The sequence below is a fragment of the Oncorhynchus nerka genome, linkage group LG10 (assembly GCF_034236695.1).
Source record: "Oncorhynchus nerka isolate Pitt River linkage group LG10, Oner_Uvic_2.0, whole genome shotgun sequence".
NCBI lineage: Eukaryota > Metazoa > Chordata > Actinopteri > Salmoniformes > Salmonidae > Oncorhynchus > Oncorhynchus nerka.
Window position 1 is genome coordinate 63,501,491 of NC_088405.1, and position 12,318 is coordinate 63,513,808.

Below are 12,318 nucleotides of genomic sequence, written 5' to 3' on the forward strand. Positions count from 1 at the left end.
GTACACCCAGAGGGGACATACAATGGTTCCAGACACTGCCATACTCCCCCAATGGGAAAAGGAGGGAGTGACTGGCATACAGACATTGTGGAGACAATTAATTGGTTCCCCGTTAATCACGCCATCCCTTCACATGGTTTAAGAATAGGTGAAGACAATGTTCCATTCTGTCCTCCTCCCCTTCTGATATTCTGCATAGCACCAGATGGTTTAACAGATATATTCACATATGAAGACAAGCCTGACCACTCCCCTCTCTGGGCCCCAAAGGACTGAGCCCTAGCTGAGAAGGGATACGTGCAACTGCCAACCCTTTAGTCCAAAGGGAAACATTCTAATGACGAGTATTTACATAAGCATATTATGTAAATAAAACAACTTATTTATGTTACCCAACTAATTCTGATTCATCCACCACACTTGTCTGTCCTAGCCACTCAGTAGCTTCCCATGTAAGACTCTTCTAGCCCCTTCTTATTAATGGTATCTGTTGATTTTATTCATGTCTTACTACTCAAAAGTTGTCTTATTCTCTCTCAAAAACTCCTGTGGCTTATTTTTCGAAGTGTCATGTTTCTAAAATGTCTGTGCGAGAGTGAAGGTTTCCCATGAGAGAGTAACGGTTAATGTAATTGGATGTTAATTATTTGTCTAGGCTACCTGTATTTGACATTGTGTTGTTATTTCACTGAACACTAGATGGTTTAATTTTATTTTTGGCGGTGAAACGAGGCTACGAGGCGAGATAAAAACCTAAAAACCCAAATGTATAGCCCCGTTGGAAAATGTAAATCTACTGTTTGAAAATGTGAAGAGAGAATCGCATTTGGATCACGTTTTTATTTGGTGTACCCCCGACGGCGTTGTGCGTACCCCAGTTTGGGAATAGCTGATCTAGAGCAACATATAATGACAGAAGAGAAGCTGCATATATCTAATTATAGACAAGTTGACTAACACATAGCTTACCAAAATATCAGAAATTATAAGCAGAAATATATCGAAAATAGGCACACAAAAAACATGCACCCCCTGTCAAACTCGTTCCGCCCTCTGACTGTAGCCTACAGCGCATTTTCTATATTCGCGGGTTAGGGTCTGGCGGTGGCCTCAGATTTGAACTGTTTTATATATAGTCGTGCGGTTGCTGAAGAGTTATTAGCAATAGCAATCTACTCGCTAAACGTATTTATTTTAGGCAAAGTGATTTACAAAAGTAAACATACTAGGAAACAAAAAGACACCTGGCATTTATCTTGGCTAGACGATCTCTTTTGGAACGTTTGTCTTTAGGGGCAGCATCCTATTTTAAAATCTCAAAACAACATCCTTTAGAATTGTATTGCATTCATTTTTGTTTCTAAAGAATAGAGTAATGACTTGCAAAGCTAAATTATATTACACAGCTTTTTAATACATAAATACATATCAACCAAAATAAGTATATTAATAGCTGAATATAGGGAGAACGCATGCCAATCTATTAGCCCTGCATAACTGCAATGCATTTAAGAACTACACCATGTCTGGACCAGTAGCAATTCTGTTCGGGCCAGCAGAGTTCTTGGCCAACTGGCCCAATCGGGCCAGTGAGGAAAAAATGTAACATTGGACCCTGGTGTGTTTCACATGCAGCTACAGAGTGGTGGCGCATAGTCAATTTACTGTGCTGTGATTGACAAATAGCAAGCTTGACTAGTTTCTAAAAGCTGTTGAACCGACTGAATAAAGTGGATCCCTTATATCCTTGCCATTCATAAACCATACAACCTAGTTAAGTCCATGCTATCGCGCCTGGACAAGTAGACTAAACATCTTGTTTATATTATATTTTCGCTTTGAAGTCCCATCAGGACTTGCCAGACAGTGACGTTAAAGTGAGTGACTCGTTAAAGTGAGTGACTCGTCAGTAGCCTACCGAATTGAATTGGTCATTTGTCTCCCTAATTTGCATACAGGTAGGCTTTTTGGCGATTCTGCAGATAAATGATGAACACATTTGATGAAGATGGTGAATCCTCCTTACTGCAGGAACAATAGGTAGGCTAGTGGAGAGAGCCTCACTCTGGTCTGTGTTGTATTATTGTTCCTCTCTCAGATCCTGTCTCAGATCCAGTGGTATGACAACCTCATCGGTCCAGTGGTAGACTCCCTCAAGTACCTCACCTCACTCAACTATGATGTCATGGCCTGTATCCTTACTCTGCCATTTTGTGACTCATGTATTTATACACATTCAGTACTTTGTTTAACTATGTATTTGGAATGCTTTAGTCCAGCCATAGCAGTCAGAGTGTATTAAGACTTGCCGTGTTGTGCACCTTAACTCATTGACAATAGATTGCATTATTGAAGCGCTGGCCAATCCAGAGAAAGAGAAGATGAAACATGACGACACTACGATATCCTCCTGGCTTCAGAGTGAGTTCGCTACTACAGCAATTTGGGGGGAGTGTTTGACTTGGGTTGTGTTCAGGACAAAATATTTAGAAATGGTGTGAAAAAGGGAGGTACCACCTGAACTTGTCCAATAAGAACACAGATTTTCGTTTTACGGTACAAAATGTTTCACTACAGTGTGTCCTACCGAACATGACCCTGATGTCACAAATCAGCTTTATTGTCGAAGGTGCATTAGGGTGTGCTTTTGTTCCATGTAGGTCCATCCCAGTACAACTCTAGTTGACTATGTTTATGCAACATATGTCTGCTTGCTTGCTAACTAATGGACTGCTGACCTTTCTCCTGTCTCCTATCCAGGCCTGGCTAGTCTGTGTGGAGCTGTTTTCAGGAAATACCCAATCGAGTTGGCCGGCCTCCTCCAGTATGTGACCAATACGCTGAAAGCAGGGAAGAGGTAAGAATAACTCCTCATCAGGCAGACAGCCACCTCATTGACTTGCTGGCTCTGATGTGATTCATAGTGATGGAGTTTGTTGTTCGTAGTCAGTCAACTGGCTCCCCTCCGTCTCTGTCTGGCTAGACTCTGAGCTGAAAGAGAGGGGCCTTGGCTGTTGTTGTGCCTCCCTGCAGGGCCCTGGCCTGGGCAGAGCTGCTGAGTAATGTGGTGTTGATGAGGAGGCTGCTGACTGTGTGGGTGTTTGGGCACCCATAGAGGAAGGGGGAGGGTAATTATCACAGCCCTGGTCTCCCTGTAATGGCTGGAGTCAGCAGGTAGTGAATCACACTGGGCTTCATGGCAACTTTCCCTCCCTCCCTCCCTCCCTCCCATCAGTTCAGATCAGTCCTTCTCCAGGGCCAGGAATGCAGGGGAAGTAAATAGAGGTGGCACTCTGCCATAGTGCCCATGAAACAGCATGGAAGAGAATAAATTATGTCGATTTGCTGGAATCTACTATTATTAGTGTGCTGTCCTTAGCTACTCCTACGATTTGTTTTCGCCCAACGATGTTGTTGACACATGTTTATTTTTGTGTATGTGCACATATTATTTGTTTGTCCGCATTCACAAATATACTTCTGTTGTGTTTTCCCCCCACTGCAGTTTTGACCTGCTGATTCTAAAAGAGGTGGTGCAGAAGATGGCCGGCATCGAGATCACGGATGAGATGACATCAGAGCAGATGGAGGCTATGACTGGAGGGGAGCAGCTCAAAGCTGAGGTACTGGGCCATCTTTAGTCTGACTTAAACGTTGAAACTATACACCATGACCAGCTCAAAGCTGAGGTACTGGGCCATCTTTAGTCTGACTTAAACGTTGAAACTATACACCATGACCAGCTCAAAGCTGAGGTACTGGGCCATCTTTAGTCTGACTTAAACGTTGAAACTATACACCATGACCAGCTCAAAGCTGAGGTACTGGGCCATCTTTAGTCTGACTTAAACGTTGAAACTATACACCATGACCAGCTCAAAGCTGAGGTACTGGGCCATCTTTAGTCTGACTTAAACGTTGAAACTATACACCATGACCAGCTCAAAGCTGAGGTACTGGGCCATCTTTAGTCTGACTTAAACGTTGAAACTATACATCATGACCAGCTCAAAGCTGAGGCACATTATATTAGTTGGCTATTGCTAAGCATGACTTGAAAAAGTTCAATTCTATTTTCTTTCTGTCCCCAGGGTGGTTACTTTGGTCAGATCCGTAACACTAAGAAGTCGTCCCAGCGTCTAAAGGATGCCCTGTTGGACCATGAGCTGGCTCTGCCCCTCTGTCTCCTCATGGCCCAGCAACGCAACGGGGTGGTCTTTCTAGAGGGGGGCGAGAAACACCTCAAACTGGTGGGAAAGCTCTACGACCAGGTATGAACTCATAACCCGCAGAGGGTAACTTAAAGTCCATAAGCTACATCAGAGGAATGGAGTTCTCCTTTTTCCTCATTACTACATTTCTTAAACATTATACAGCTGACAATTTATGTTTAGTTTAATTCCCCCAAGTTGCCTGGAAGCTGTGAGCTTTCCTCGTCGATAATCTCACACAATTGCCTCTGTGTGCCGTATTGGGCCACATTGATGGATGGTTTTAATGACCCAGGTTGTGTCCTTAAACAAATAAGGAACTGTGAGATTAATAACACACGGACATGGCTGTGTAATAAGGGAGAATGAACTTCCTGGGATGTGTCAAAAATAGAACCTTATTTCCTATATAGAGCACTACTTTCAACCAGAGGCCATGGCCCTTGTCAAAAGTAGTGCACTAAAGAAGGATTAGGGTGCCATTCTGGACACGCTGACTCTCCGCCATGTCCCCTGGCTACAGTGTCACGACACCCTGGTCCAGTTTGGTGGCTTCCTGGCATCCAACCTGAGTACTGAGGACTACATCAAGCGTGTTCCCTCCATTGACATCCTGTGCAACCAGTTTCACACCCCCCACGACGCTGCCTTCTTCCTCTCACGCCCAATGTACGGACATCAGATCCTGGTGAGTAGACTCCTTCCCTCTGGCACTTCACCTTTAGCTTGTACAGTATGACCAATGGATACATCCACAGTGAGTATATGTGTCCAGGACACTACAAATAAATTCAATACAAACTCATACGACTACAACCTTGAATTGATGTGAACTGTAATGCTTTGAGATCACTGGCCACGTAGTGTCCTGGTAGAAGAATGGTTTAGTTCCAGAGAGCGACAGCCGCCCTCCTCCCATGTGCTGTGTAACCTGATTTACTGTCGTCCTGGCCGGGCGTGAAACATGCTGAGTTCCCCCTCTGCTGTCGTCACACGACATGGTCACGCCATCTGAACAATCACATCTGACACACATTCCTCATGAGGGGACCAACTCAGTCAGGTTGTGTGTCTGGGAACAGATCAGACCCACTGTCCTGCTGGGAGTAATGTATAATACAGAACCACAGATCAGGCTGATTCAGGCTGCTGCTCTCACAGCCAGGGAGAACCAGACTGTATAATCTCCTATACTGAAACATATTGTATATCAATCCGTTTGTGAATCTTACCATGTAAAGGAGACCGTAACTGACTGTCCCCGCCTCTCCCCAGTCTAAGTATGATGAGCTGAAGAAAGCTGAGAAGAGCAACCGGCAGCAGCAGAAGGTCCATAAGTACGTGGCTGCGTGCGAGCTGGTGATGTCGCCGGTGCATGAGGCTGTGGTGTCCCTGCACCCACCCCGCGTCTGGGACGACCTCCGACCCCAGTTCTACGCCACCTTCTGGTCGCTGACCATGTACGACCTGGCCGTGCCACACAACGCCTACGACCGCGAGGTGAAGAAGCTCCAGGTCCAGGTCAAGACCATCGAGGAGAACCCTGATGTGGTGAGTCACATCGTCGGGGGTGTGTTCATTTAGAGCACACAATGGAAAACAGTTGAAAAGGTTTTGCTATGGAAAATGTCAATTAGCATTTCTTATTTAACCATGTAGTGGACAAGTCCAAGTAGTCCCTCCCTGTTTCAGTCCGTTTTCTTCTGTTTGGTGCCTAATGAACAGGACTCCAGCAATCTATCAGACCCCTTGATGACAATACTGCAGCACACAGAGAATTTTCTCATCTTCCAGTTAATCTCTCCCTCATCAACAGCTCATTAAATGCCCTCCAAACACACAGTCACACAGTTCATTGTGGTGGAATTGCAATGGTCTCCAATTATCACTTGACTTGGAGAGTTATGGTAATTGCACTATAATTGTATTGTGCTTCAACTCCAAGTTGTTATTAGTGTTCTCTATGTGTATGTGTTCACCCCATCTAAACTGCAGCCTGTCTGTCTGTCTGCTGTCTGTCTGCAGCCCATAAACACACACTAATCAGCCCGTCTGTCTGTCTGGTGTCTGCTGTCTGTCTGCAGCCCATGAACAAGAAGAAAAAGGAGAAGGAGCGCTGCACGGCCCTACAGGACAAGCTGCAGGAGGAGGAGAAGAAGCAGCTGGAGCACGTCCAGAGGGTCCTGCACCGCCTCAAACTGGAGAAAGACAACTGGCTCCTCGCCAGTAAGATAGTCTCTCTCTCTCACTCACTCACTCACTCAAGCGCACACTGCTTACTGCCCCTCACAGCACTCATCCCAGAAGACCCTCCCTCACCCAGCCTCCTCTTCCCATTAGAGCAGGCTCTGTTGTTGAGACCGTAACACCACAGAACTGCTAAGCCCCGTCAGCTCCCAGGGGGGTGCCTCAAAACCAGCCTCATCTTGTTTGTTTTAGCCCCGTTAACAAGCATGACCATGACCGAAGTAATTACATTAATATGGAGGAGTTTGATGATATGACGCCATAGTCTGTTTTGGTGGATGTGGGTTATTGGCAGCTGTCAACTCTACCATTTCATTAACAAACACGTCTGTCATATTTAACAATATCTTTGTGCAGCTAACCCAAGCTAATTACATTTTAAATGAGTGTGTGTTTGAGCCTTCTCAAATCTTATTTGAAGAATTAGTGACTCAAAAGATGAGTCATGGGAGTCATGACTGCAATTCTAATTCACTGTTCTTCTGTTCTTCTCCCATCCTCCTTTTTATAAATAATTTTCCTCTCTCCCTCCCTCTATTTTCTCCCTCGTTCAGAATCCACCAAGAATGAGACCATCACTAAGTTCCTGCAGCTGTGTCTGTTCCCTCGCTGTATCTTCTCTGCCATCGACGCTGTGTACTGCGCCCGCTTTGTGGAGCTGGTGCACCAGCAGAAGACCCCCAACTTCTGCACCCTGCTCTGCTATGACCGGGTGAGACATCTCTGTCCCCTTTCTGCCTCTTTGCCCTCTACTGTCTCAGGTTGTCACGTGTTATTATACCATGGGATTTTCAGCACTTCATTACTCTGTCCTGACCTCCTAACTGTGTTGCGTGGTCTTCTCTGCAGGTGTTCTCTGACATCATCTACACGGTGGCCAGCTGCACAGAGAACGAGTCGCGGCGCTACGGACGTTTCCTGTGCTGCATGCTGGAGACTGTGACCCGCTGGCACAGCGACCGTGCTGTCTACGAGAAGGTACCCACTACACACCTCTCGCTCTCTCTCTCACACACACACACACACACACACACACTACACCTTCTCAGATCTCAAGTGCATAGGGTATCGGCCTCCTAGGGGCTAGGAGTTGATTTGAGGCTGGGCAACATTATCTACTGATATTACTAACATTCACACAAGTGTGGAAGCTGTACAATGCAAATGTAACCATTGTCCACTCTTCATCTTGTCTGTGTGTTGTCCACTCTTCATCTTGTCTGTGTGTTGTCCACTCTTCATCTTGTCTGTGTGTTGTCCCCCCTTCAAGGAGTGTGGTAACTACCCAGGCTTCCTGACCATCTTCAGAGCCACAGGCTTCGACGGAGGGAACAAAGCCGACCAGCTGGACTATGAGAACTTCAGACACGTGGTGCACAAATGGCACTACAAGCTGACTAAAGTGAGTTCCTCCTTTTGTTTTAAAGCCTTCTGAAGAAGTCAATCTGGTCTATTTGTCTTATTACGGCTTTTTATTTAGCAACACACATGCCCCTCCAACCTGTGAAGCTGTCTTTTTACTGTGTTTGAGTGGTGCAAAATCCACTTGTCACCTGATTCTTCCTGGATTGATTGCTTTCATTTTACTCCTACGACTCTTTCATACTCTTGCTTGTGCCTGTCGCTTTTTCCCGTTAACGTTACGACCTCCAAAATGTTTGTAATGACCTGTCAAACACATGCTGGTGATGGCTGAAATGGGCTCAATGGAATGCGTTGTCTTTCTGTAGCATCTATAAGAATGCTGAAGCTTTGTCTGGGATTTAACACATCGTGTCGACAATTACATCACAAGAAAGATCACTTTATTTTGATGGCTGTTAATTTATTGTGGAATTGAAAAAAGTACTAATTTAATACAGTTGACATGTTTACAAGTTAGATGCGCAGAAATGAAAGCAACTTTGAATATGAACACTTGGATTATAGTGATATTATCAAGGGAAAGGGGGATACCTAGTCAGTTGTACAATGGAATGCATTCAACCCAACCCCTCTGAATCAGAGAGGTGCAGTGGGCTGCCTCAATCGACGTCCATGTCATCGGTGCCCAGGGTGCAGTTGTTGGAGTTAAACTGCCTTGCTCAAGGGCAAAACGCCAGATTTTTCTACCTTGCCGGCAAGGGGACCTTTCAGTTACTGGCTCAACGCTCTTAACCGCTAGGCTACCTACCACCCTAGGCTACCTACCACCTAGGCTACCTACCACCCTAGGCTACCTTATGTCTGATCTCACAATGTAAAGTATGCATAGATGGGTGTAATCTAGAGCCAAGACTGTTGATTTTTAATCTGAGGGTACCCTCCTATTGAAACGCTTGTGTTATACAACAGAAGGTGACAACAGTAGTGCTGATGCGGTGACTGTATTACTGCAACACTGGCAGTCACGAGTCATGACCGCAGTCAAATTCCCTGTGACCATTGGTCAAGGTAATCCCAATCCAAAACTGTGCAAATGAATAGCCTAGCAAACTTGCTAATGGCCCTGATGAGTAGCCTAGCAAACTTGCTAATGGCCCTGATGAGTAGCCTAACAAACTTGCTAATGGCCCTGATGAGTTGCCTAACAAACTTACTAATGGCCCTGAGGAGTAGCCTAACAAACTTGCTTATGGCCCTGAGGAGTAGCCTAACAAACTTGCGAATGTCCCTGATGAGTAGCCTAACAAACTTGCTAATGGCCCTGATGAGTAGCCTAATAAACTTGCTTATGGCCCTGAAGAGTAGCCTAACAAGCTTGCTTATGGCCCTGAAGAGTAGCCTAACAAACTTGCTAATGGCCCTGATGAGTAGCCTAACAAACTTGCTAATGGCCCTCTAATGGCCTGGTACTCAGCACTCTATTGTCACTTTAATCACTCTCTAATCACTTCATGATTGAATTTGGGAGGCATAAGGTGATGCCGTATGGAGCTCGATTTGTCCTCTGCAAGCCTCCGGAGGCACCACAATTGCATCAAACCCTCCGTATGGAGGCTCCGGTTTGCAATCCCGGAGCAAGCATAAATTGGCTTTGAGACTCGGAGGGAGAGACCGTAACCATTTATCTCGCACTAAACTAACTTCTTGCTAGTTATTTATCATCCCATCGGATTACATAGTACCTGTCTTTTATTTATTATTATTTTTTAAATCACCTTTATTTAACCAGGTAGGCTAGTTGAGAACAAGTTCTCATTTACAACTGCGACCTGGCCAAGATAAAGCAAAGCAGTTTGACACATACAACAACACCGAGTTACACATGGAATAAACAAACATACAGTCAATAATAAAGTAGAAAAAAGTATATATACAGTGTGTGCAAATGAGGTAGGATAAGGGAGGTAAAGGCAATACATAGGCCATGGTGGTGAAGTAATTACAATTATAGCAATTAAACACTGGATTGTTAGATGTGCAGAAGTTGAATGTGCAAGTAGAGATACTGGGGTGCAAAGGAGCCAGGTAAATAAATAAATACAGTATGGGGATGAGGTAGTTGGATGGGCTATTTACAGATGGGCTATGTACAGGTGCTGGCATTGAAGATCATCTGGAGGTTAGTTAACACAATGTCCAAACAAGGGCCAGAAGTATACAGAATGGTGTTGTCTGTGTAGAGGTGGATCAGAGAATCACCAGCAGCAAGAGCGACATCATTGATGTATACAAAGAAGAGAGTCTGCCCGAGAATTGAACCCTGTGACAGCCCCATAGAGACTGCCAGAGGTCCGGACAACTGTCCCTCCGATTCTATCAGAGAAGTAGTTGGTGAACCAGGCGAGGCAATCATTTGATAAACTAAGGCTTTTGAGTCCGCTGATAAGAATGTGGTGATTGACAGAGTCGGAAGCCTTGGCCAGGTCGATGAATACAGCTGCACAGTAATGTCCCTTATCGATGGTGGTTATGATATCGTCTTGACTGTATCAAACCCGAGAGAAGCTAGCTAATTGAGGCTAGCCATCCCGTTACTGTGCTTCTCACCGTCGTACAGTGAGTCTACACAACTCCTCAGATTGTAGTGTAAATAGCAGCCTACCTGTTGGCTTTTGGTTGTTGTAGCTTTTCTTTCTCATTTCATTTTTTAATTCTGTCTTCCATTGAGTCGATACCCTGTAACTTTCTTGCTATACAAGCAGCAATGCAGTTGTCTCTCTCCCCCCACTGGTAGGATCAGAGCGCATCCCTTTTTTTGCAACTTTTTCCAAATCATCGTTATCAAGTTGCATCGTGCAGCCCTTATGTTTTCATTTCTAAGACATTCCCAAGTTTATAGGTCTATCACAACTAACGAGCGTTGGACTAGGCAGGTAACCTAGTGGTTGGAGCGTTGGACTAGGCAGGTAGCCTAGTGGTTGGAGCGTTGGACTAGGCAGGTAGCCTAGTGGTTGGAGCGTTGGACTAGGCAGGCAACCTAGTGGTTGGAGCGTTGGACTAGGCAGGCAACCTAGTGGTTGGAGCGTTGGACTAGGCAGGTAACCTAGTGGTTGGAGCGTTGGACTAGGTAGGTAGCCTAGTGGTTGGAGAATTGGACTAGGCAGGTAACCTAGTGGTTGGAGCGTTGGACTAGGCAGGTAACCTAGTGGTTGGAGCAGGCAGGTAACCTAGTGGTTGGAGCGTTGGACTAGGCAGGTAGCCTAGTGGTTGGAGCGTTGGACTAGGCAGGTAGCCTAGTGGTTGGAGCGTTGGACTAGGTAGGTAGCCTAGTGGTTGGAGCGTTGGACTAGGCAGGCAACCTAGTGGTTGGAGCGTTGGACTAGGCAGGCAACCTAGTGGTTGGAGCGTTGGACTAGGTAGGTAACCTAGTGGTTGGAGCGTTGGACTAGGCAGGTAACCTAGTGGTTGGAGCGTTGGACTAGGCAGGCAACCTAGTGGTTGGAGCGTTGGACTAGGCAGGCAACCTAGTGGTTGGAGCGTTGGACTAGGCAGGCAGCCTAGTGGTTGGAGCGTTGGACTAGGCAGGTAACCTAGTGGTTGGAGCGTTGGACTAGGCAGGTAACCTAGTGGTTGGAGCGTTGGACTAGGCAGGTAACCTAGTGGTTGGAGCAGGCAGGTAACCTAGTGGTTGGAGCGTTGGACTAGGCAGGTAGCCTAGTGGTTGGAGCGTTGGACTAGGCAGGTAGCCTAGTGGTTGGAGCGTTGGACTAGGTAGGTAGCCTAGTGGTTGGAGCGTTGGACTAGGCAGGTAACCTAGTGGTTGGAGCGTTGGACTAGGTAGGTAACCTAGTGGTTGGAGCGTTGGACTAGGTAGGTAACCTAGTGGTTGGAGCGTTGGACTAGGCAGGTAACCTAGTGGTTGGAGCGTTGGACTAGGCAGGCAACCTAGTGGTTGGAGCGTTGGACTAGGCAGGCAACCTAGTGGTTGGAGCGTTGGACTAGGCAGGCAGCCTAGTGGTTGGAGCGTTGGACTAGGCAGGCAACCTAGTGGTTGGAGCGTTGGACTAGGCAGGCAGCCTAGTGGTTGGAGCGTTGGACTAAGCAGGTAAAAATCAAATCAAATTTTATTTATCAAATCAAATCAAATTTTATTTGTCACATACACATGGTTAGCAGATGTTAATGCGAGTGTAGCGAAATGCTTGTGCTTCTAGTTCCGACAATGCAGTGATAACCAACAAGTAATCTAACTAACAATTCCAAAACTACTGTCTTATACCCAGTGTAAGGGGATAAGGAATATGTACATAAGGATATATGAATGAGTGATGGTACAGAGCAGCATACAGTAGATGGTATCGATACAGTATATACATATGAGATGAGTATGTAGACAAAGTAAACAAAGTGGCATAGTTAAAGTGGCTAGTGATACATGTATTACATAAGGATGCAGTCGATGATGTAGAGTACAGTATATACGTATGCATATGAG

The 12,318-nt window shown here is 45.7% G+C and overlaps 1 protein-coding gene across 2 annotated transcripts in view; it reads left to right on the forward strand.

Annotated features, from left to right (window-relative positions):
• The window catches only part of LOC115135806 (THO complex subunit 2-like), a 67,184-nt gene that overhangs the window by 32,146 nt on the left and 22,720 nt on the right, over nt 1–12,318 (forward strand). For both annotated transcript variants that reach the window (XM_065023669.1, XM_065023670.1), the window contains exons 17-27: nt 2,099–2,192; nt 2,341–2,421; nt 2,761–2,857; nt 3,506–3,623; nt 4,092–4,271; nt 4,735–4,899; nt 5,487–5,762; nt 6,296–6,437; nt 7,013–7,170; nt 7,308–7,436; nt 7,729–7,860. In XM_065023669.1, coding sequence (XP_064879741.1) covers nt 2,099–2,192; nt 2,341–2,421; nt 2,761–2,857; nt 3,506–3,623; nt 4,092–4,271; nt 4,735–4,899; nt 5,487–5,762; nt 6,296–6,437; nt 7,013–7,170; nt 7,308–7,436; nt 7,729–7,860 — 1,572 coding nt within the window. The remainder of the gene's footprint in view (nt 1–2,098; nt 2,193–2,340; nt 2,422–2,760; nt 2,858–3,505; nt 3,624–4,091; nt 4,272–4,734; nt 4,900–5,486; nt 5,763–6,295; nt 6,438–7,012; nt 7,171–7,307; nt 7,437–7,728; nt 7,861–12,318) is intronic.